At 41.5% G+C, this 25,960-nt stretch overlaps 1 protein-coding gene across 4 annotated transcripts in view; it reads left to right on the top strand.

Moving 5' to 3' along the window:
• The window catches only part of LOC117270712 (transcription factor COE1), a 111,351-nt gene that overhangs the window by 53,143 nt on the left and 32,248 nt on the right, over positions 1–25,960 (top strand). For all 4 annotated transcript variants that reach the window (XM_033648484.2, XM_033648474.2, XM_078172530.1 and 1 more), the window contains exons 7-9: positions 20,336–20,417; positions 21,521–21,662; positions 23,651–23,784. In XM_033648484.2, coding sequence (XP_033504375.1) covers positions 20,336–20,417; positions 21,521–21,662; positions 23,651–23,784 — 358 coding nt within the window. The remainder of the gene's footprint in view (positions 1–20,335; positions 20,418–21,520; positions 21,663–23,650; positions 23,785–25,960) is intronic.

The raw sequence follows: 25,960 nt of genomic DNA, 5'->3' as shown, positions 1-25,960 counted from the left end.
GAAGACATTCTGACACATCACAGTCAGAAAAACAAAAGTGTAAATAAGAAGGTGTAAATGATCAAATGAATGATGGCTGGGTTCCATTTAGCTGCTTCAGTCTCATGGTCCTGGTGTTGTGAATGCTGGCTCACTGTCACTCCGTCATGACTTACTGGGACACTTAAATAAAACAGAGCCATTGTTAATATTATTATTAACATCTGTGCTTTATATGACAGGTCATAGTGTGTGCTGTAGAGAAAAGGGAGACAGCTGAGTAGATGTTTTTTTGTTTGATGAAATGCAATAACTTAATGGTTCTGATGTTGTTTATTTACCAAACAAAGACTTAAGTGTATTAGCTCTGATTGATACTGTCTGTCCTGGCTTTGCGATCCATTCTGCACATGTGCAACTCTCAACAGAGACGAGAAGGAGGCAAGGTGACTCACTCGTTAGCTACTTCAGTCATCAGCCCATCAAAAAACAGTGTGTTTAATTCAGACTTTTTAATGTTTTAATCTTTAGGAAATTAAAAAATTGGACTTTGGACCAAATTTGATTTTGATATTCAATGTGTCCAGTTTGTGTGACCAGGAAGATACTGACTTCTTTGTGTTTTGCATTTGATATACTTGCAGCAAATACACTTGGATGATGGTGATACCTGATTTAATGAAAGGAATATGAGCTTGAACATCAGGATAAGTTTTTTTTCAATGAAGTAGTATGAGAAATAAAATATCAGGCTCAATTTGCAGAACATCCAATGGCACACAGAAAAAAATAAACTGTTAATTGTTAATTCATCAGACAAATATAAAACTGCTCGGTGTATTCATGGCAAAATTACACTTCTTGTTTCTTGTAAAAGTTTATCTGTTCATATTCATATCACTTACTTCATCAGACTGCATCCAGAAGACGTTAAAAGTCTGGACTTAACCTTAGGACGAATCAGGCACTGACAGACAGATCCAGAGTCTGTTGTGTGTGTACAACTGTTGGTTGGGTCCCACAGTAAAGGCCCTGTGACACCCTCTTGCAGTTGGTGTAGACAAACGACACCATGTACAAAATGATTGTTGACTGTTGTCCCAAGAGAAATTACACCATCAGTCGTTTCAGCCCTAAAACATTTGTTCCAGTTAAATTACCAAAGCACTGTGGTGGCTGTAGTAGCTGTGACAGGAGCAGAGAAAGAGGTCGGGCGACTGAATTATAGAAAACCGCTTTTCAATTTTGGTTTCCAACCAACATTTAGCGTTGGTTTCTTAACCTCGACCACAGTCCTCCCATACCCTTAACCACGTTGTTATTGTTGTAACCATGGCAACGATGGTTCCCCTTAACCTTAACAAAGTGGTCATTTGAAGCCAGACCACAATGTTTTTCTTTAACCTAAACTAAGTACTTTCTTTAACATGAGCCATGATCTTTCCACCAACCTAACCATGTTGTTTGTGACAGTCTTAATTAATGTTCTGCCAATAGGTGCGTCAGATCAGAAGATGCATGTTTGTGTTGCAATAGACGGAAGTTACAATGTATTTTGTCAATTAATTTAAGCCTTGTTGATAGTTGTAATTAGTGTGAACAACTCAATCCGCCACGAAGATAAAAGACTTGCAGCTTCCAATTCACACCAGCAATCACCACTGCTACATGTCTCAAGATTAGTATGAAAACACCTTTGTTTCCCGCCACAGATGGGTGGGAAACAATCAAAAGTCTTCTCTTTAGTCTTAAGATAAATATGTAGGGAGTGATCTCTCTATTTTCTTTTTCATTTTCCACTTCTTCAACCAAGAGACACTGTGTCTCTCCTCTGCGTGCAGTAAAACACTGACAATGATCTGTTATAAATCTAAATCTGAACGAGAGCTGCCAATCATATTAGCAGTGTGAGATAATCAGAGTCACATTTTAAAATTAGAATCAATATGACTTGCAAGTGATGATGTAGCACTTCCTGTGAAAACTTGTCTGTTACTTTAGATGTAAAGGCGAATTAACACAAAGCGAGGAGAGGAGAGATAAGTGGAGGAGTGCAGATTTGTTTCTATTTTCATCATTATCCAGTCGTCTGTACTCTTCCTGAGTGGAGCTCCTTGTTTAGGAGTTCTGGCTTGTTTTGTAGTCAGAGCGTCTCTTTTCTTCTTGTTTCTCTTCTTCTTCTTCTTCTTCTTTTTTTTTGGTGTTTTTGTCGTGTGTCTTCCTTGTACTTCTTCTCCTGTGTTCTTGATCTGTGAGGTGTTGTGAGTTGTTTTGTCTGGTTAATTACCTACACCCCAGTTGGGAGGTGAGTGCTTGACAGTTGTCAGCGCTAAGCGTGTGTTTGTGTGTGTGTAAGAAAGAGAGAAGGAATGAGGTGTAAGTCTGATTGTATTGTAAGACCTCACTTATGTGACAGCATGTAGACATGATGGCTTTGCTGTCGTTCAGGTACTAGTCAATGCTGCTGTCTCTCTCTCTCTATCTCTCTCTCTCACACACACACACACACACACAGTGAGGAGTCTCCCATTGTACTCCGTCTCTTGCTGTCACTTTCTGTGGAGGTAGTATTTCTTTGATCACAGCAGCGACACTGATTAAAAGGAATGATGCCTGTCGTGAAGACAGCTGTATTCATAAGACTAAAGGGGGACAAGGTAGCATTTCTTTCTCTCTCTCTCTCTCACTCTCTCTCTCTCTCTCTCTCTCTCTCTCTCTCTCTCTCTCTCTCTTTCACACACACACACACACACACACACACACACATATTTTCTTCATTTCTCTCATCCTTTTCCTCCTTCCTTTCACTCTGTTTTTAAATACTCACCTTATTGTCAACTTAATTTCTCTATAGTGTTAGTGACACAGCCCACTGATTCAGTATTCACTGGTATGTATGTGAGCATGTTGGCATGTGTGTGTGTGTGTGTGTGTGTGTGCATGTATATGTGTGTATGTCTGTATGCTAAGCGGAGTGCCAGATCAGGTAGTTTTGAACAGGACAGCAGAACCTGTCTCCTTCCTCCCCTTCATCTCTCTTTAACAAGTTCATTTATTCATGAGTGTGAACACACACACACACACACACACACACACACACACACACACACACTTTTGTTGGGTGGCAGGACGATAGACTGTTGGCAGATGAAAGAGAGAGTTCCTGAGCTGTTGTTAAATAGTCTGTCAGCATCACACACACACACACACACACACACACACACACACACACACACTATCACATACTCTTGAATTGAAAGTTGGTGGTGGGGGGGAAAAATGAGCCATTTTGTTTTCAGATTTATAGATTTTAATTATTAAAAATTTAAAAGGGAGAAAATAATAAGCATTAATTATTCATAAACAGCATGTTAATTGGTTCTTGAATATTCAAAACAAAACAAGTCCATGAATATTCAGGCGTATAAAGAGAGGATTAGAGAGCACAAATGAAGAAAAAGCTGCTCTTCTAATGAGAGGAGAGGAGAGGAAAGAAATGTGATAGGTGTGCTGGAGGAGTGAGAGGAGAAGAGCAAAGGAGGAGAGGAGGACAGGGTGAGAGAAAATGAGTAAGGAGGGGAGGAGGTAGTTTGGAGGAGAGAAAATGAGATGAGGAAACAGCGACGGTGAGGAGAGAGGAGCAAAAAAGGGAAAACAGTGAGAGTCAGGGGGGTCTTTTGTGTTTTCACCATGATGGATGACAGTGTTGACTAAACGAGCTAAATTAGAAGCTTTTTCCTGCAACTCTGTTGAAATATTATTAACACGCAGCAACTTTAGTGAAACATATGATTCAGCTGCACATAATGACCTTGGCTATTGATTTGGGAATAGAGGGAGCGGTGGTGTTTTTGTACCAGAAGAGTGGGGGGTGCATCACATGGTCTGTTGCAATGCAGGTTATATTGTGTCATTAAAACATTAACTCCTGAAATGCCTTAATATACACCCTCTCCCACACACACACACACACACATATACACACACAAATTTAATAGCTTTAATTAGCCGGGCATGTGTCCAGTCTTGTAATTAGCTAATAACAGCAACATGGATGTGGTTAATTAGTGGTAGGAGGTGCTTGTGAATTAGAAAGCCAATGACACCATTACTGGACCTGCTGCAGAAACAACACTGCTAGCTGAGAGTACATACACAAAATGATGCTTTTTAAAAATCAGGAAGAAGGTGTCTCAGCAGTGTTGTTTAATGCTGGAAGTCTGTGTTATTAATTGCACATTTATCAGAAGTAATATTGTGAGTTCACTATCTAATCACCCACACTCTCTGTCTCCTCTTTTTCATGCTTCTTCCTGTTCATCCTGCTGTGATATCCACAAAGGTAAGAGAAGTGTGCTGTTTGTTTTACACTCTGTGTCTTTAAAGGGACATTACATCATTTCAGCCTAATCTCTCATTACACATGAAAAGGAAGAGATTATCTGAAGAGCTTGTCATCTTTCTTCTCTTCCTCCTCCTCTCTCCTCCTCCTCATCCTCCACTTAATTGGTGCCCCATCAACCCGTTAATCAAATTACTTCTGAACCAAAATTGACAGTTTTCATTAATTATAAAGGATTATTCTAATTGCAATTCAAATTTATTCATTTGCAACAGACGGCGCTCAGTAATATTTCAGTGAATTAGCATATTAAATGGAGTGGTTCGTACATTAGTTATGGTAATGAATGCATATTTCCTTATTTGGACCGGGTGAGCCATATGCGTGCCACGCGGGCAGTGTATGTGTGTGTTTGTGTGTGTGTACGTGCACAGGTGAGGAACCTGGACAGCGTTTAATTTGTTTGACAAACGTAGCGGGAGTTAAATCCTCCAGCCTGCCCCGTACATCTCCCTCGCCTTCTCTTTTTTTCTCCCCCTGTTTCTTTCTGTGCTCTCACTGCTTTCCTCTTCCTGTTAAGGTCACAAATAAACCTTAAGGTTGCTGTCCTCCAAAAGTAGACCTTTAAGAGTGAGACCTTTCAAACCACTTGATATATCCGTCTTTTTCTTCCTTTCATTAGTTTTCAGTTATGGGTTTTTGTGGAAAGAAAAAAACGGCAAAAATCCATTGTATCATGCCTCTGTTGGGGATGACTGAAAGAAAATTAGATCAATCATCGCTTCGCTGTTTCAGTATTGCATGAGGACTACTGGGTAGCGTCTTGGATGTCCAGCATACCAATCTGTTTCACTCTCTGCATCTCTGTCTGAGGAGACTCAGGGGCAGAATAAAAAAAGAAACCCGATGCAAACCATTTTTAGCAGTTAGAGTTAAAGGGGCAACCTGAGTGAACAGTCGGTGTCCAGATCGGACCAGAGCAGAAGAAGGAGTGTGTTTTTCTAAATATTTCATTACACAAGGATGTTGTGACTAAATAAGGCATCACCCCTCTATGGAGTACACACATAGTCCCTAAGCGTAATGCACACATGCACACAAATGGATGCAACTGCAGAGAGATACACACACTGACACTCAGATACATGCTTGAATACAATATCTTTAATTTGCAGTACCTCTGAAACAGTGTGTTTTGTTTGCATGTTTTTCTTTTATGCTGTTTTTCTGCATTATTCACTTTGTAAATGAATAGATAGTACACACCCACAAGCCCTCATATGTCAATGACCAAGGGGGTCATTTATTACTGCCTTCTGAAATGACCCATTTGACTGTCACAAGAATGGATTTATATGACTATTTTCTGGTTTCATTCCCAACTTGTCAAATACTGATGCTTGGTCAGTTGTGTCACACACAGAGGCACCCTTTAGTGGCAGTATGAGACACAGCAGGTGGCGAAAGTCTATATAGGATGGACAGAAGGGGAGGTAGATGGGTCAAACTCCAGACTTTTTCCAGGAGACCGCTGTCCGTTTCCCAAGTTGTTTTAATATAATGTAGTGTGTTAGTATATGTAGCATACTCCACTAGTAATGTATGTCATGTGACGTTACATTACGTTTATAACAATTGCACTTATTTTAAGACAAACCATGATTTTTTTTCTTAAATTAACCACAGGTTTTTGTTGCCTAAACCTAAGGATGTAAACCTAAAAATGATTTTTAGCCTACATTCTAAGTTTATTTTAAAAAGAGACTGCATGCATTTACCGACTGGAAACTGTACTTTTTCTGTGAAAAGGGAAGTTTATTTTGAAAAGACAAAATGCATGTAATGAGAGTAAATTGACCCGCTGTCCCAGGTCATCCAAAACCGACGCTAGAGGGGTCCCTAGAGTGTCATAGTTTGATGTTTAGGGCCACTGACCAAGCCGAGATGGGCATGAGAATGTTTTGTTGTCTGATCCCTAATGCTTAGTCCATGCAACCACAACTACTCAGTTAAAGATCGTGGTCATGGTTAAAAGAAACCACCACTGACAGCTGGTAGGGGACAACATGTGAACACTGCTCTCCAGTCAGTGCTTGAACCCCAAGAGGTTTTACGGCACAACGACAACTTGATAATACTTGTACTTGATAATACTAGCTGAAGGGAGTAGAAACAGCATGCAGAAAGAAAGAGTCAGATATGGCAAGAGAGGAGCAAGTAAATCTAACACACATCATATCTCTGAATGGAGAAGAGCCTTATAAATCGGTCCCTTCAAGGTGTTGCAATCTCAACAATTAGCGCAAATTAAGCCAATCCCTGTGAAATCCGTGCGACCATGCAAATTTTGTCCAATAACCACAACTTTAGCACACATTTAAAATAGGTAAAATCTTACTCCATTGTAGAGCTGCACACAGCATATTGATCTGCTTGGTCCCTCCTTGCCCTGCTCTCTGTTTCTTCTGCTGCACAAACACAGTGACAGGCGTAACTGCTAGCATCACGTGGTTAATGCTACCCAACATTTATTAACATGTTTAACGACATAGTCATTTCGGTATCAGTGTGAGATTGTTGGGACTGTTAAACAGCTTACTGTTGGATGTTAGCCGCTGCTGCTGTGGTAATTTTTGCTAATTGTGCAGAGAGAGCAAAAGGAGAGCGATTCATGGAGATTGTTTGTCAGTGCTGCTTCCCATCCTTTCCCCCCAAACACTGAATGCTTATAATAATAGACTCTGAATCTGAGACAGTATCGCAACTATTTTTGCAATTTTTACTTGCCCCCCCCCCCCCCCCCCCCCCAAATGTCATTGCAAAAGAACAGCTAAAAACATTGCAACATGCAGCTCAAGTTTGGCATTTGAGGCTGCAACAATCCCAAAAAGAACCCACGAAATTCTGGAGGGACTGATAAATGCTTCTCTCAATCAGCATCATTACACCTGAGAAATTCCCTTTGCAGCTTGTGTGTGTGTGTGTGTGTGAGAGAGAGAGAGAGAGACAGAGAGAGAGACAGAGACAGAGACAGAGAAAGTGCATGTGAGTGTGTGATGTTGGTGATTTCTCAGGCAGCGATCCTGTGTATGCGTGTCTGTGTGTGTGTGTGGGCAAGTGCATATGGATGTGTGATGTAGGTGATCTCACAGGCAGTGATCCTGTGTGTGTGTGTGTGTGTGTGTGTGAGAGAGAGAGAGTTTGAGTGAGTGACTGATGGAGAGAGGAGGAGACAGGAGGAGAGAAAAGGAAGAGGTTCCTGTCAATATCACTTCCTTCATCACTCCCGTCCTCTCCTCTCTTCCTTTTCATTTCCCCCACCCAACATGAATTATTTGTAACACCAATGACAAAGGAACACACACACACACACACACACACACACACACATGGAAAACCCTACTAGTTTAGTTTATCTGCCTGCTGCACTGCAGGTCACTGTTGTCTTGTTACCATGTAATCACCAAGATTGTGTGAGTGCGTCTGTGTTTGTGAGGGCACTTGGAGTAATGGGTGTGTGTGTGGATGCGTGCGTGTGTTTGGTAGTGGTGATAAAGTGTGTGTGTGTGTGTGTGTGCGTGTGTGTGTCTGTGTGAGAGCAACAGAGAGAAGTAAAAAGGAGAGCGAGCCTGAGCTTTAGATCGATTTGAGGTAAGCTCTGTGTGTGTGTGTGTGTGTGTGTGTGTGTGTGTGTGTGTGTACATGTTTGGCCTAGAGCGAGCGATCCTTTAGCTGCTCACCCTTCACTCACTCCCCCCTCCTCCCTGCCTCCCCCCCTCTCCTCTGTCCCTCCTTCCACCTCTTCTCTCCTTTTTTCTTCGCCCTCCTCCCAAATCAATCTCTCTCATCTATAATTCAACAGTTTGCCTTCAGCCTTTAAAATATACACCACAGTAACCTCCTCCTTCCTTCGCAGTCTGTCTAGCCCCTCATCTCTGCCCTCATCTCCTCACTGTTCTCCCCCTGCGATGAGTAAGACCTCTGACAGTATTTGTCTTGAAGGTGATCATGTTATAATTTAATGTTATCATGGCCCCAAACTGTAGAGAGGCATCACAGTGTTGACATCTTATTAAGGGCCATTGTGTCTGATGTGACTCCTGGTCAGCAGCTTCACTATTGTTTAAGTATTTAGCAAAATTCTTTACATTAAAGGCCAATTCATCTGCATACAAGTAAACCTGACAGTGAATCTGTGGGTTTATTATACATGTACAACATCACTAAGTTGACATTTTGCAGATTTTTCCATTAGCCTGTCAGTGCTGTCTCTTGAATGCCTGCTGCTCACAGTCTGGCACCTGGTCACTACCTTTTTTTTTTAAGTCCTGACCTCACCTGAGTGCCCATAAATGTTCTGAACACAGAAAAGAAAACACTGTCAGAGGGCAGAGTCTCTGCAGATTAACACTCTGCCTCACACTTCTAGCAACCCTGTCCACTCTGAAGTCATCCAAATCCAGTGCTTGGGCAGTGACTTGCAGCGTCAGAGGGAAACGCGGCAGGAAAAGGACAAAAGTTAAGCCGTTGAAAGTCCGAGTAGGGCAGGTGGGAGGGGTGGTGGATGGGTCCAACAAACACAGAGTTTCACCCGGGAGAGCAGCGTTCATCTCCTGTAAGATTATAAAGCCAAACGTGTGTTAGTTGTTGAAGAAAAAAAGGTCAATTTGCAGTGTTGTACTGATGTAGTGCCTTTATTTTGAAAGAGACTGTGTGTAAATGGTATATCTCCTATGAAAACAGAAAACAGAAGTGTGTTTTAAAAGAAGACAATGCATGTAACAGGCAGAACGTCAACAACCAACACACCCAGGGTACCTTTCACGTCATATGTGGACATGGAAAGTCCATGACCAAACGTTGATATGTGACGAGGTTGTGAATGTGTTGTTTCTGGTGGGTCATAGCTGATGACTGAGAGGGATTACTTCTGTATTAGTTTATACATAATTCTTCAGGAAAATCCTGCATAGTATATGTTAACTATAACACATAAAAATTCCCTCTTACTAAAATTTGGGGCTTATTTTCATAGTTTCTGCCATTAATCGGTGATATAACGGGTGATATGAACTGCACTGAAGATAATACTCACAGAGTTATCTGCTGAAATCTGAGAACGCAGCAACATCACCAAAAAGAAATCTGATGAGTCAAGAAACACACAGCCAGACTATGAAACAGGTTTTAAACAAACCCAGGTTAGCTGGATGTATGGACTGAATTCTAAATTTGACCAAGAAAGCAGTAATTGCTGTAGTTGTGTACACAGTTTATGGGTAATGTTACCTCCAAATACAGTGGTGTAGATAAACTAGCTTGTGTCTGATTGCCTGATTGTCCATGCTTCTTTCTCTGTTGGCCAAAACTACAAAAAAAGGCCTCAGTTGTAATAGGTAGTTATTATTCTTAGCAGGAAAGTGGTTGTTATCATTATTTCTTTCCAATTTCAGTTCCTGTACATCAGAATGTTGGCATTAAATAGACAAATTAATAATCATGTGAACTCATCAGACCATATCTTTGTCTATAAATGTACTGATGATCCCTCACCCTGTACACATGCTGCTTGTGGTCCATAGATAATGACTGTGTGTCACTCTGAGCGACACTGAGCTGCCATGTCACAAACTGATGACATCAGTGTCACCGTTACATGTAGCAATGATGTAATGACACTTGTACAGGTCCATACCCGTGCTGAACAAGTAGACTGTGCAGGTTATTAACACTCACTTTATCTCAGCCCTGGCAGACGGTACAAGGCCCCTCATAGACATCACACAGACTGGCTATCACCACCCTGGCCTCCTCTGTCATTTAAATATGCAGAGATGACAACAATGACAGCATTAATAGTAATGATAGCAATATGAAGCTAAGCCCTCATCATCATCACCATTAGCATATCTCCTGGGAGATGAGCGGTGATTGACAGCTAGCTGGGTGTTTTTTGGGCTGCAGCTCAGCTATCAATTACCTCTGTGCATATCAACCATCATTATGTAAAATAACTCCGCTTCGCTCGGCTCTGCTCAATTCTCTTAAGTCTTGTTCCCTCGCATAACTCTCTTTCCCTCTCCCATGCATTTCCTCCCTCCCGTCCTCCCTCCCTCCCTCCCTCCTTCCCTCCAATGCTGCCTTTTTTCTTTCTTTTTGCACTCCATTTCGCTCCCGACCACTCGCCCCCCTTTTACTCGCACTTTCTCCTATGTGTCTACGTTTCTTATTCTCTCCTCTCCTCTTCCCCGCTCTTCTCACGCTTCAGTTACTTTCAGCATTGCTCATGCATGGCTCTGAGTGTGTGCATGTGGACGCCTTCCCAGGTCTTTCTTTTTTCTTTTTTTTTTTGCAAATGGCAGCATGTTTTCAGCCGCTGAAGTTACTTCTTACAGCAAAAGTTCTGGTGCATCTCAAGCATAAAAGAAAACTGATGGTCAGTCTGGAAACACATCACTCCTTTTTCATTCATCTCAGTTTGTTACATAACATTTATTGTGAGGTTTTGTTGTCCTATGGCTGTTAGTTTGATAAACTGTGTGTTTTAAGAGCTGAAATAGTTGGTCAACTGACATTATTGGTATTAATAATTGATTTATGAGTCATTTTTCAAGCAAAAATGCCAAACATTTGCTGTTTCCTGCTTCTCAAATGTGAGGATTTACTGCTTTTCTCTACGTTTTGGACTGTTGTTCAGACAAAACAAGTAATTCGAAGGTGTTATCTTCAGCTCTGGGAATATGTGTGTTTACTCTTTTCTGACATTTAATTAACCAAACAATTCATTAATTAACCAGGAAAAAAATCAGCAGATAAATCGGTAATGAAAATAATCATCAGTTGCAGCCCTATGTGCTTGAAAGACAATTAATTAAAGTTTATACATCATACAATGGAGCGTTTATACAGATTATCAGATCTCAGTTTGGCTGTGGCACTGAAGTTTCCATGTTATGCAAGACTTGGTGAAACTCACATATTATTGAACCAAGACTAAAGTGTATTTCCAGTTATCTTTCCAAGTAAAATGAATTCATCTTCCTCATCAGATTCCTTCTCATCTCTGTGCTACTTTCTGTCATTTTAATCTCCCTGATCCTTTTAAAAACACCTTGTCAGCTTATAAATTAGTTTTAGACACACCTCTGGCCTGCAACTCTTCATTTGGTTACACAAACCACAACAAACCCGACTTCTTCTTGTTTAAAGGCAGGACTGTTGATTACTGGGACTGTCCCTGTACTGTAGTTCAGCATGAGCATCAGCAAGCATTATCTCTGCTGAAGTGCTCTTGAACAAGAAACTACAAAGGCAAAGGGAAAAAAACAAGCATTTCCTCCACAGGAAGCAATACACTATCACATTATTATTGCGATAACAGCCGAATAGAGGGCGTAATAGTATTTCATATCCTTGTTTTTTCCACTGCATGACTTCTCAGATAGCAGGCACGGGGCCCAGCAATGCTATCTGATGTCATCACATTAAACAATAACAAGCACTCAGTGTAAACAGGAAACAGGAAGTTGATCTCTGACAGATCAACAGACAGAGAGGGAAACTCTCAAATATTAGCTAGATTGGCTATATGAAATGACAGAGTAGAGATAAAAATGAGTTTGACTGAAACAGTGTTGTAGTTGTATTGTGTTTGTTTGTAGTTGAGGTAGTTTATTGTATTTTTAGTTTGTTTGTGTCTCTCTCTCTGTTTTTTTTGTGCGTCTCTTTGTGGTAATTTTGTGTCTCTTTGAAGTATTTTTGTGTCTCTTCAAGTTTATTTTGTATCTTTTTTTGTCACTTAGTGTCTTTTTTGGTAATTTTTATCAGTTGTTTTGCTCCTTTTTGTAGTTAGTTTGCGTGCCTTTGCAGTTCCTTTGCATCTTTTTGTTGTCTTTCTGTGTTTCTCTGTAGTTGTTTTGTGTCTCTTTGCAGTCTTTTTGTGTCCTTTTTTGTCATTTTCCTAAGGCTTCCTAGTTGGTACGTGTTAATTTGAGTGACATTTTGCAGGTGAAGGCCAGGAGGGTTCCTGACGCTTTGGGCCCTGTGCCTGTAGACCTGTTCAGTAATCTATCCATGTGTATAGGCTATGATATAAATCATTATATTTGAATGCAGCTCTTCTCCAGAGTTACTTACAGTATTTTCAATGATATTCAAATATGTCTTGAATCATATTCACACGTTGTTTGCAAACAGGCTTCCTCGTCGTGCAGACTGGTGTTATTTTGTAAAGCGTGCAGCCAGTAACTGATCAGTTACTGGCAGTTACGATAGGTACACACACGCATTAGCAAGTTGTTTAACACACATGCAGGAAGAGGAAGATAGTGAATATCATCATTCTGTCAGAAAGCTCTGCCAAGAAACTTGGCAGGCAGGTGAAATAAGACATCTAAAGGAAGCAGGGAGACAGAGAAGAGACAGAGGAGGCAGGAGCAGCAAAAGCACTGATCTGTTGTTCAGTTTGTCTGCACTAACTGACTGCAATTTCTCCACCTGTCAGCAACAACTCACCAGAATGCTGTGTGTGAGTGTTTGTGTGTATGTGTGCATGTGTGTGTGATATTTTGTTTTTTCTCTTCCAAGGCGGCATCGTTATTCTTGGCTCAGTAGAATAGCGAGTCTTTAGGGAATAAAACGGACACAGACATTCAGTCTTAGACACTCTCACTCTTTACACACACAAATACAGACACACACACACACACACACACAAACATACACAAAGCTGGAATTCCCCCGGATGTCACCCTTGCCCTGTTGTCATTGTAACTGTTTAAATGACAGGAGGGTGGTCAAAACAAACTCCCACAATCCTCATCATTCTCTCCTCCATTTGTTTCTTCCCTTACACACTCTCCGTATCCCCCTCCTCTCCTGCGCTGTGTTTCTCTAGCTCTACAGCCCAACGCCCTCTCCATCCCCTCGCTCTGTCACTTCCTGTCTCTCTCTTCAGGTCTGTGTTAGCCCTATATATTAAATATTAATGTCAGTTGTGCTCTGAGCCATAATTGCCATCTCAGCCTCTGAATAATGGATGTAACCGTGCCGTTCACTACTAGGCTACACTATGGCTAACAGGCCAAAAAAACAGCATCCAGCCATGGTTTGTTACATTACTGTGGATTGCAGGCTAAATAAGACTAGCATCATAGTATGGCTGATTACATTATCATGGCTAACAGTAACAACAGTAGCTACAAAAATGACGCAATGGTTGACTCCATCATCATCTTTTAAAAGAAGAGAAAAACTTGCATTGTAATGAGTGGTGTCACAGCTTTACTGCAGCAGGAAGGTACAAACTAGCAGGTGAAGTTAATCAACTACATGTAAAACCTAAGGGGCGAGAGTCAAAAACCGAGACAGACAGAGAGTGAATATTTGGATATTCATCAGGTGGTCAGAAACACAACCCCAAATCAGTGCTAATGTTGCTCTGTGTCTGCTGGATTTGTAGGTAGACAATGTTTGCTAACACGTTATCAACCTCATATCAATCAGGAGAGACAGGTGAATGAAGTTTAACACAGAGTGTGTGTGAACAGATTAACAGATGATTTGAGCTGATTAGGATTTAATAGAAGTCTTTGGCACTTGGACACCAGAGGGAGATTTCTTTGTGATTGAGGGTCATCTGAGCGGCAGTAACATAAATCCCCCCATTGAGTCCAGACACTGGTGGTGGTGGTGGATGCAGCTCTGAGGCTAATGGCTGATGAGGTGCATGAGGCTGATGAATCTGTGAAGATTAGGCAGCGACGGGGAGGTGGAGGGTGCACATGACTGCAGCATGAAAGAACTACAGGCAGAAAATGAACCATATTTAAAATAAGAAGCAGTAAGATGATCGGCAAACAGAGAAGGTGTGTCACTGTGCAGTTGGTTAACTGTGAATCAGCTGCAGAACTACTGATGACTCAATTGACAGCCACGGATAATGACAACTAGAAATAGTGAGTGAGCGTGGGTGCAAGGGGTGAATGGCACAATGTATGAGAGATGAATAACAGAGCATGGCAAGTCTCCTGACTAAATTTTCACCAGAGCTTCATAAGGTGATGATACAGGACCAGTGGCCCCACCAAGGGGTGACAAAGCGGGGCCACAAAGCGGGGCCACAGCCACCCTGCTTTAGTCACTTGTCCCCTAACTGGTGATTGGAGACCTCTCTGTAGTGTTTTTGAACTTAGGTAGGCCTGTTCCCAAAAAATGTCTCGTTCCTTACAATAGGATTGGGCCAATTGACAATGCCACTGATGGCTGTCGGTCTACACCAACACTGAGGTGCAGGTTTAAGATGCCGCTAATGGCGTTCATTATGTGCTTAAAAAGTAACAATTCAGATTTATCTACCAGATGAACTGTAGGCTGCCACATGGGCAAAGTGGCACACTTTTTAGCAACCAAGTTTGCTGCTGCCATCGTGAAGATCTGCCACTATCACTGATCAATATCAGCTCACATATGCTGGGCTGATTGTTGTTTTTTTTAATTATTATTATTTACTGGTTACATTTTATAAAAAGCATGGGTTCCGGTAGGTGGGTCAAAAAGTGGCAAAGCAGCGCTCCCTGTAGTTATTAATTTTGCAGCCTAGAAAACAGTGCCTAGTCCTTATTGTCTCTGTCCTTGTCTCAGTCCTGACAGTCCTGTAATGCACCAAGTTGGCAGTTTGTGGGTCTGGCTCAGGTGGCTGATTTACACATGTTTTGCATCAGGAGTGGCTGTGGATTGGAAGATCTTTGGTTCGATCCCGGCTTCTCCAGTCTGCTTGTTAAAGTATCCTTGGCCAAGATATTGAACCCCAAATTGCTCCTGATGGCTGTTCCATCTTTGTGTGAATGCAAGTGAATGGTTACTGAGTAGCAGGTGGCACCTTGTATGGTAGCCTCAACCACCAGCGTGTAAATGTGTGTGAATGGGTGAATGTTACATGCCGTGTAAATGCACTTTGAGCAGTCAGACAACTAGAAAAGCGTTGTACAAGTGCAGTCCATTAACCATTTATCATGTAACATGTATTTTCAGACACTGGTGGGAAAAAACACACTGTAGTAGAAAAGGTGTCAGAGCCTTTAAGTTACATATTTAATTAAGCTATTATATTTCATTGACCATAATACAAACCATTTATGGTTTTCATTTAAAAAACATACTGACCAGCATCTTAGAATAAGTTGATTGCGCTGTTGCAAATACCTTGCTACAGCAAGGTGCTGAGCCACATCTCTAACCTTTTATTGGGAAGGAAGAGGAAACATAAAGATGATTTGGTTAGGGGACTAAAAAGTTAATTACAGTTTGGTTTTTTATTGAACTTTCCCTGTAGTTGCCATGCAAATAGTGAGTTTTAAAAAAGTGTAATAACATTATTGGCATTAAAAGTTTAATAAAAGTTTAATAACATTATTTGGCATTAAAAGTTTAATAAAAGTTTAATAACATTATTGAACGTAATCCAATTTTTTCAAAAAATCCAATATATTCAATATTGACAATCTTGTTTTGCGATAGACTCCGCAGTCACCATGTAAACTGACAACCATGGTGCGTCTTTGGGCCTGCTGGTTAAATGCGTGGACTCTTGTTGCATGTCATACCTTCTCTTTCTCTTCCCATGTTTCTTGTTTGTATGTATACCGTCACAATCTAATAAAAGCAAAACACCAAGAATAATAATCTTGACAAAAGTTTAAAAAGAATTAATAATCTTGTACTTAGTGTTCCTTCTTTCTTCTTACATTGTTTCTTTACATCTTTATTTTTTACCCTCTGCTTACTATCATTCTTACCCTTGCCTTGCCAGATGGTGTGTGTGTGTGTGTGTGTGTGTGTGAGTCTCTTTGTGTGTCAGCGGGGTCAGCTCTCTGAGTGTGGTGCTCACAGTATAGCAAAGGTCAACAGCGCTGTTATCACTTGAACATGATCGGGCCTCGGAGAGAGGGAGCGAGATAGAGAAGAGAGGGGGAGAGTGCTCCCCTCCCCCACAGTCATTCAGACTCTTATAATTGCCCGGTTTAATTGGAGGCCTCTTAACGACCAGTGACTGGACCAGCCAATCAATTCACACAAGGTGTCTGTGTGTGTGTGCCTGTGTGCGTGTAGCTGCAGGGCCTTTTTGTAGCAGAGTTGATTAGGCCAGATGGGGTCAAGTGAAGAGGGAAGATGAACGCACACATACTGCATTAAAATGTAGAATATGTTCTGTTGGCAATCAATGAGAGAAAATGCTCTCACAGGAAATAGAAGGACGGAGTGGAGCAGTAGATGGAAATACAAGAAATAACGAGCGATACTCAGATCATCGGCGAAATAAGCCAATGATAGATGACAATTATTCGGCTTGTGAATACACTGAGAGGGGGGAAACTGATATTGTTAAAGTGATGGGTCAGATGAGATCATGGTGATGATTTAAGTAATTTTTTATGGCACCCTTATCTTTGTCAGTGTTGCAGTAACTAGAGACGAGGTCCTTTCTTATTCACCTTTGCAGAAATAGGGTAACAGAGACCACAGAGCAGAGAAGCATTACACAAAGCACTACACTTAAAGGAACCCTGTGGAGTTGTTGACCACTATTAGCACCATAGAAGAAAGGTTTAATGAACAGTTCCCTGTACTGTTAATATCTTGTGTTCTAACTGATGACTGTATCTGTATAAAAAGACGGACAACGCATCTCTACTTCCTCTCACTGTACAAAAATGAAGCCAAAATATCTCAAATATGGGCGCTGCCATCTTGTACTGGTGACATCATGTGAAGCCAGAGTCTGCGCGGTAGCGATCTCATCTCTGTAGTATAGAGTTCCCACCCATACACCCACACACAACCAATCGCGAGCACAGCGGCTGGCAAATGAAGCTGTCAATCATGACGTCAAACCCTTTTTAAAGCACCAAATAACTAATTAAAACCAAACTTGTTAGAAAAATTATATGAACAGAAACAATCTTTGGGAATTTTTTTTAGTTTGGCCCTTGTCCCATCTGCCAACCTGGAGTGGGCGGGGTTTATGATGTAAGCTTCAGTCTGCAGTAGATGGAAAGCTGTCAACTTTCTATGATTCTAACAAATACAAGTTTGTGCAGACTGCAGATGGGATTAACAGTTGGTGGCAGTAGTGAGCTGCAAAAAGCAGCAATGTGCCAGTAAAAGAGAAGCAGAAGAAGCCCTCAAGCTAACGTAAACACTGCAGGTTTCAAATATTCAAAACACTTTTTGTTATAAAGGTAAGAAATCCATTCAGCTTCGTTATTTTACAAATTTAAGGATATATTGATATTGTTTTCTCCTTTGATACTGTTGCAGATACCAATTATCAATCCAAAACCTGTGCTATCACTTTTCCCAGTATTTAATCTGTATACCACACTGTGTGGAACAAATTTGAATAATTTTTATTTAGAGTAACGTGAAGCCAGGGATTGTTGTGGCACTTAAGAGTCAGCTGCCTGAGACACAGACAATGAATGCTGTGGCCAGTACCTGATTTGCTTAGTAATGTGGGTATTGGTACTGGTGCCCATCCTGTGTATTGGATCTGTGTATCTGTTTTGTCATTTTATTCTTCCTTATACTTCTACTTCAGTACATTTCAGAAGCATATTGAATTTTATATTGACATATAGCACCACCTGAACCAGCTAAAACAATGCTGTACTTTAAATGTAACACTGGAATCTGTTTGTCAGATTGAGTCCTAACATTTTGTGCTTCACTTTATATTACTGTGATTCAGGGACTTGTTCATGTAATTAATGAAGTTTTTCTAAAACATCTCAACTCTTCTTCCACCCCTGCTTTAGTCTTTTCACATTTCAGCCAGATGAGCAGGAGAGTGTGTGAGCCTCCCAGCCGCCTCCTTTACACAGAGATGTAACAGCGGAGGGTCAGCTGAGGTGGTCATGTTAACGCTATGCTAGTGTTGTGAGAAGGACTAGACAGTGGGAGGTCAGCAGGGGTCACCGTGGCTGTCCTCCACTGTGATAGGCTGTCACCCAGGGGTGAAGGGTCAACATAATTAGGCATGCAGAATCCAAGCGCCGGTGTTCTAACGAAGCCTGAGCTCGTTAACGCAGAGTTTTACACTCAGACCTGCCACTGGGCTGTGCTGCACCGTCACACACGCACATACACTCACATGTGGAGTACATGTTTGCACACACGCACACACATACAAGCGCACACCTCTGCTTTGTTCTGGCGGTCCAGTACAAGGGCTGTCATCTCTTGAACGGTAGAGTTCCAGGCTCTGCCACGAGGGATAGGAGGTGATGCAGAAAAGTTGAAATTATTTAAGTCTGAAGTGTAACTGTGTGAAAATAAATACAGAGGGTGGACACAATGTGATGAAACCCGATATAATAGCTCTGCAATTTCTGTGGAACTTAGAATATTACTTTTTGGTAGCAACAGAGAGATTTTGATTTTTTAGGTGGTGCTTTATCTATGCCTTGCCTTGAACACTCGGATGTGTTTGTTTCTGTCTAACTCTACTAAGTAATAAAATCAAGCGCTTATAAATAGATGCACAAAATGCAGTATACATGGAGGAAATAATGCCTGGCACGTGAAGTTGTGTTGCTTTTATCGTGCTGTGTGTTGTGTTGTAGTCAAGACCACCTAGACCAAGATCAAAGTGTGATTGAGAGAGTGACAAGACCAAGACTTTACAGGGTTGATAGTGACTGAAGACCAAGACCAGACCAGTGCGAGTCCCACATTGCATAACACACCTCCGATTCCCATAAAAACACCCATAGAAATAGTTCATGCATCTCTTTGCATGCATACTGTATATGTGTGTGTATGTATAAGTGTACCATGACATGGCAGAGGTGAATTTTATGGGAATTTTCCTTTGTTGTCTATGTGCAAACAAATATGAACACTAAGAGGCTGAAATCAACTTAACCATGTTCATTTAATACTCCTTTTTTGCACAGGCAATTTAGTGATATCCCTTCATTTGTGGTTTTCACAGATCTTGAAATAAAATCCAAATTCCTCTTTCTCTGAGACAGAGACAAGACCGAGTTAAAATGCAGTCGATTCCAAGATGAGACCTTCAAAAAGTGGTCTCGAGAACAGTTTCAAGACGAGTACACAACCCTGCTTTTATCGAGCTGTGACAACACACAGATGTAACACAAACCTACACGCAAACATGTGTGTGTCTGTGTTATTTTGCGAGTGTGGCTTGTTGCTTCTGCCAGGCTGGCCAGCTGGCTCACACCAAAACACAACCTGGATGTGTTTGTTAGCTGTTGATGGCCATCTGTGTGTTTGATTTATGCTGTAATATAGATTCATGACATATGGTGCTGTTTCAAACACCCAATGTCAACACAGATCCCCATTTCTTCATGATTTAGCTCAGTGTCAGAGTTAGGAAAGCACCCCTACAGGAAAGATTTGAACATGTGGGCTTTTCACATGTTTAAAGCTGTTTTGAGATTGTTTGTGAATCTTAACAAGCACGTTAAGATTGTTAAGTGAAACTCTAAAGAACAGTTGCAGTAAGCCCTCACGTGCATCTAGAACTCACAAAGGATGAAGGTCAGGTTGAACAAAGACCTAAGGAAAGACAAAGGCAGTATGCTGAAGTTTGGATTCACAAAACTATAAAACTGAAGGTCAAACTTAAGGTTTTCTCAAACTTAAACTGGCTCACAGTCACAGATTTCCACCAGTTTTGCTGGAGTGTGCTGCTTTATTTGCCTTCTCGTATGTTCTTCCAACGCCTTTATGTGGCGTTTCAAAGCGCTCTCAGTTGGTGTGGATTTAAGAACAAAAATACATGTTCCACACATCCACAAGGAATTTTCACAAGGAAATTCATTCTGACTTTCCAACAGTATGAAATATTAATTTCTCTATCTGTATTTGGGGTGTCTGTCTGTGTGCTGTATGTTGGGGATTGACCTTGAATTCACATATCCTGAAGGAACGCTGTCCTCGCTCTGGTCTAACCTCAAATATCGCCTGTCCTCTCTGTCTCTACAGATTCTTCCTCAAGTTTTTCCTCAAGTGCAACCAGAACTGTCTAAAAAATGCAGGAAACCCACGAGACATGAGGAGGTTCCAGGTAGAAACCACCACACTTTTGTTTTTACTCTCATCCTTTAAGTCTTCCTTTTTCTGAGTGTGTTTGCATGTCCTCTCCCTCTGTCCTCAGCTCCTCTCCCTGTGTTTTCTGTGGACATAACACAAAGTTACACACATGACTTTATGGTTATTGTAACACATAAACACAGGAATGTATGTGTGTGTGTTTCTCTGTAAGTAAATAAGCTATCAGCGCCTTTACAGGAAACATGAGATCCTGACCTTGACTGGTCAGAACATAAATATACACACAATGCAGAGAAACAGACAGACAGACAGACAGACAGACAGAGAGAGAAAGAAAGAAAGAAAGAAAGAAAGAAGGAAAGAAGGACAGGATGTTGTGGGGTTGTGAATAAGATTTAAGGCTGTGCAGACTTTATTATTTCCTTATCTTCATGGCCACAACACAATCAGGAAGACACCACTTGAGTCTGAGTGGAGATACTGGACTCCCAGAAGATTCTGATAGATTTATTACTATGGCACGTGTGTGTGTGTGTGTGTGTGTGTGTGTGTGTGTGTGTGTGTGTGTGTTATATGTATATGTGTGTTTTTTGCTTCTGTGTGTGTGTGTGTGTGTGTGTGTGTTAGATAGATAGGACAGAGAGAGGGAGAGCGAGAGTCATACGGTAGCGAGTGTGTGACAGTATCTGTGCCTCTAATTGTGCAGCTCTATTGTAGTGGAACCAGAGAAGACAGCTCTGTTTCCCTGGGAGATAATTAAGGGCTGGACCCATCAGGAACTATTGAACAGAGGAGGATAGACACCACACACACACACACACACACACACACAGACTTAGTGTGTGTTGAGCGTGATGGTAATAGCAGTGATAACGGGTTACATTTAAGGAGCTTTTCACAGTTTCACGCTTTAACTCCTCCTCGCAATGATCTCTAAACCCCACACTTTGTAATTCCTCTTTTTTTTTCCTTCTTTGCTCTCTTCCTCTACTCCTCTGCCCCTTTGTCCACCATTCCTCCCCTTCTTCCTCTTTTCCACTTTCTTTCCCCTCCTCCCGTCTATCCCCCACTAAACTCGGCCCCCTCATCCCGACCTGTCCCCTGCTTCCTCTCCAGGTGGTCGTATCGACTACGGTGAGCGTGGAGGGACATGTTCTGTCAGTCTCGGACAACATGTTCGTCCACAACAACTCCAAACATGGCCGTCGGGCCCGCAGGCTCGACACCGTGGAAGGAACGCCGTCCTACCTAGAACACGGTAACACACAAGTGTGTGTGTACACGTGTGTGTGCGTGTGTCTGTCTGTGCGTGAATGTGTGTGAGCGTAAGCAGCATGGCCACCAGATGGTTGATGGTTTAATCCTATCAGGTGATTCCTGCCCCTCCATCTGGCTAATCCAACCCACTACGCACACACACACACACAAAATGCTTGGTGTGATGATGTGTGTGTGTGTGTGTGTGTGTGTGTGTGTGTGTGTTGCTAGGTCTAATATCATTATGATTCTTTTTCATAAACACACCCAGACTAAAGGATGTTGTTGTAATTCAGATGAATGCTGATAATCTGACACACACACACTTGGAGGAGAGCTGTTTTTTGACAGATGAGCTTTTATTGCTGTGATATGGGATTGGATATGAGCTTACACACACTCACACAATGCTGATGTGACATAAAGCTGACTGTATCCATTCTGTTTGGAGTAATATGATGCATACTGAGCCGTCTGTGTGTGTTTTTATCCATGTCGTATCATTAGTTTCAAATATGAAGTACTGTAATCTCACATCAGTCTGGCTTTGGGATAAACAAACAGCGAGGAAACAGTACGGGTTCTGTTTAAACTACATTTAATTTTTTTTTCTCAGCTTCTCTGAATAATAAGGCAGTATTTTGAAAGAAGTCTCTAAAAGAAATAAATTAAGTAAACCTCTGACTCTTCTCTGGCTCATAAGACATATTTGTTTTGAGCATATTTGTTCTTGAAATTTGGGGACAGCGAATGTTAGATCAACATATACAACAAATTAGCGTCCTACTAATGTTGTTACATTACATACTTAACATTAAGTTACATAGGTTAGGTTTAGAAAAAGAATTATATTTGGTTTTGTCACTTTACATACTTAACATAATGTACTTCATGAAATGTTATGTAGGTAAGGTTTAGGAAGATAATCACAGTGAGTCTCCTGGGTGAAAGTCCTGTGTTCATTTGACTCATCCACCACCCCAACCTGCATCCTTAGCCAGGGCCACACTGCCTGCGAAGCGCAGCGCACCGAAATTCTCGCGCGAGCCGGAGCACCTCCGTTCACATCAGACACGCATTTCTCCGCGCCGGTCGACAAGCGATTCTGCTCCCAGCTGTTGTTTTTCCATCATGGGTAACTGGCCGGCTTGACTGAGCGTGGCCACTTCCTGTGTCTGTTCTTTCAAATTAAATTCCCACATTGTCCAGTCATATGGGTTTAGATTTATTTTGATTTGGGTTTCTTCAAATAAGCTACCATTGAAATCTTGCCGACTAATGTCCTTTCTGGTCGACTAACATTTGGGCGACTATTAGGGGGCAGCCCTAGTACAGACAGTGCATGGGAACAGCCTGGTTAGAAAGAACTAAACTGAGGTTCACCCACACAGTTTCAGAGTTTTCAACTGCATCTTGTGGTCCAGAAAAATAGAGATACATTGTGTTATTCTGATAGTGTAATCTTTCAGGATGTCAGTGCGCCTTAAAGAGTCGGAAAATGTCCTTAGAAAGTGAATAAATGATGGTGTGAAAATAAAAAGAAAAGACGCCCAGAACTTAATCTAAAACTTTTGCACTTATCGGCTCTGTTTATTCTCTCATTTTCAATCGCTAAAACAATTTACAAAGAGAAAGCTCACTGCTGAAGGACCAATTGAGAAGGACTTTGAATCTGCAGTGTCTTCAGAGTAAAAGTGTGGTGTGCTGATCTGGACCACAGCCAAAAGCCAAGGGTGTAGCAAGAAGAAATATGAAGTGCAGATGCAACAGGGATGAAAAGGCTCCGAGCCAGATTTCCCTCCTTATTTAGAGACTGAGTGGTCTTTAAATGAAACAAATGTTTTCCCTGCAGCCATGCCTTGTCGAGTAAAATTTAAAATGCCAAGAGTGAATGTTGAAAGATGCACTCAAATGCCAACAACGTTTAATATTTGTTTTACTCCTTTTTTTCCTCTCTTGGCTACTCTAATCCTCCTCTCCTCCCTCCAGGAGCAGCACCCTGCATTAAAGCCATCAGTCCCAGCGAGGGCTGGACTACGGGGGGCGCCACAGTCATCATCATAGGAGACAACTTCTTCGATGGTCTCCAAGTCATCTTCGGTACCATGCTGGTTTGGAGCGAGGTCAGTTTGCCAGCAATCATCATCCTGTCTCGATGTTGTTTCAACCCCTCGACTGTGTGCTTTTGCCCTCGGACCGTTGGAAGTAATTCAATATGAAAACATACTTTTTCCTCACGGTCGGGCTCTTAACTGTGTGTGATCATGTCTGTGTGCGTGTGTGTTAATGTTTGTCTAAATGAGGTTTGCCTCTCTAATGAGTCCCCACCAACAAGCGACCGCCGCCCCTCTCTACCTTCCTCACCCACACTCCCCGTGTCTCTTTCTCTGTGGAATACTGATCAAATCAGCAGATTTTGATAGCCATCGGCTTAATGTTCACAAAAACACACACTCACTCACGCACACACACATACAGAGCTCACTGTCGTACTTTTCCCCAGCGCAACTCCTCTACAGAATGTTTATTTGTCTTCTGACTCCACTCACCGTGTGTGCCGAGCGACCATGGCTCTCTTCCAACAACAACACCCAGTGTGTGTGTGTGTGTGTGTGTGTGTGTGTGTGTGCATGCTGGCATACATGGATGGGTGTGTATGTTAAGAGCTGAGGGGTTTGTTTACAGTGTTGAGAGCTACACTTACACACACTAACATGTGTACAGAGTCTCAGTTCAGTTCAGTTCAAACTGACTCAGCTCTCCTGGCGTTCCTCAGACTGGCTTCTAATGGATTTTGGCCAACTAAATGTTTCATTTGCACTCAACCTGATTATTGATTCCAAAGCAAGAAGACACAGTTTGAAAAATTTGTCGGAGTGAAGCGATTGCATGTTCGCCAAGTTCTGTTTGTCTGCAGCTCTCTGTCCTACCTACAGACATTTTGAAACCTGGGCCAAATGGTAAAAACTATTTTTGAAAACCATCCATAAAATGTGATGCGTAAAAATTAGTGTATGTCACATACAGCTCAATACAATGACTCATTTTGCTGGGAAATAAGATTGTATCTGAATTCAAGTCATTTTTTGTTTATATAATCAAATCATAACTAAAAGTTGACTCAGGACACTCCTCATACTCTTTTAATTTGCAGACCCAACAATCCAAATCACATCCCACCATTAACAAGCACATTGTGCAACAGTGGTGAAGAAAAACTTACTTAACTGCTGAACATAAAGTTCCTCTCCACTTATGTCCACTAAAATGCAAAGTTCGTCACTAAAGGGGTGTTTTTACATTCCTCTACTGAGGGGAGTGGTATCAGTGCTCTTCCCTCAAATCTGAGATTTAAACAGATGCCGGGCAGGCTAGATGAGATATGTCACTAATTTGAAAGCCAATCACTGTCTAATATTGGAAACACATATCAAGAAGGGAAGAGACTTCAACATAGAACCAGCAAAGAAACCTGAAATCTCCTGTGCAGAGCGTACTTGTCAGTACAGTTATCAGAATTTGCATCTGTAGAGTAAAGGCTTTGACAGCAAAATGGTAGTGCAGTATTTGGATGTAAACCGGATCCTGGAAGTTCCAATCATACCTATATGCCTATACGTATATTTGCAAGCTAAATAACAGTATAACTAAATAGAAGCCGCCATCTACAATTACCATTCTGAAACGTCTGCTAGTTGCCGACATTGGCGGACCAAAGACTCCTCATCTGAGTCTGGGTCTGACTGAGGTTTAAACATGTATGGCCAAATCTCTGTGATGTTTCCTCTGATGCAAATTCGTGCCATTATGATGCACGCTAGAGTATTGAAAAGAAAAGTGAGACATACCACGAGCAAATTTATCAATGAGGGAGAAGGGGTATATCTGCTGCCAGCCCGTTATTTTTTTTTTTTTTAACTATTATGTGGGAAAACCCAGTTAAAACTTAAACATCAGCGAACATCAGCCTCAGATTATGATCAGAAAATGCATCCAATCCAAGTGTAAATACAGCTCAGTTAGAGATGCTTTCACCACATTAACAACTGCAAATGCAACATCTCCAACCCACCAACTAAAATAAACTTTAGAGTGGAGCTCCAGCAAGAAAGCTCATACTGAATGAAATACTGTGATGGTCAGGACATGATCTGGGGTCAGATTTAAAGTGAGAGAAACTCTTTATTAATGCACGGTGTAAACAACAGAACCCGGTCACACCAAATCAAGATTCAAAATGTCAAAGACAAAAAATTGTGTCAGTGATTGTTGTGATTTTGTAACAGTTGACAAGACGCC

This window comes from Epinephelus lanceolatus, chromosome 11, assembly GCF_041903045.1.
Source record: "Epinephelus lanceolatus isolate andai-2023 chromosome 11, ASM4190304v1, whole genome shotgun sequence".
Taxonomy (NCBI): Eukaryota; Metazoa; Chordata; class Actinopteri; order Perciformes; family Serranidae; genus Epinephelus; species Epinephelus lanceolatus.
This window is presented reverse-complemented; position numbering and strand designations above follow the sequence as displayed.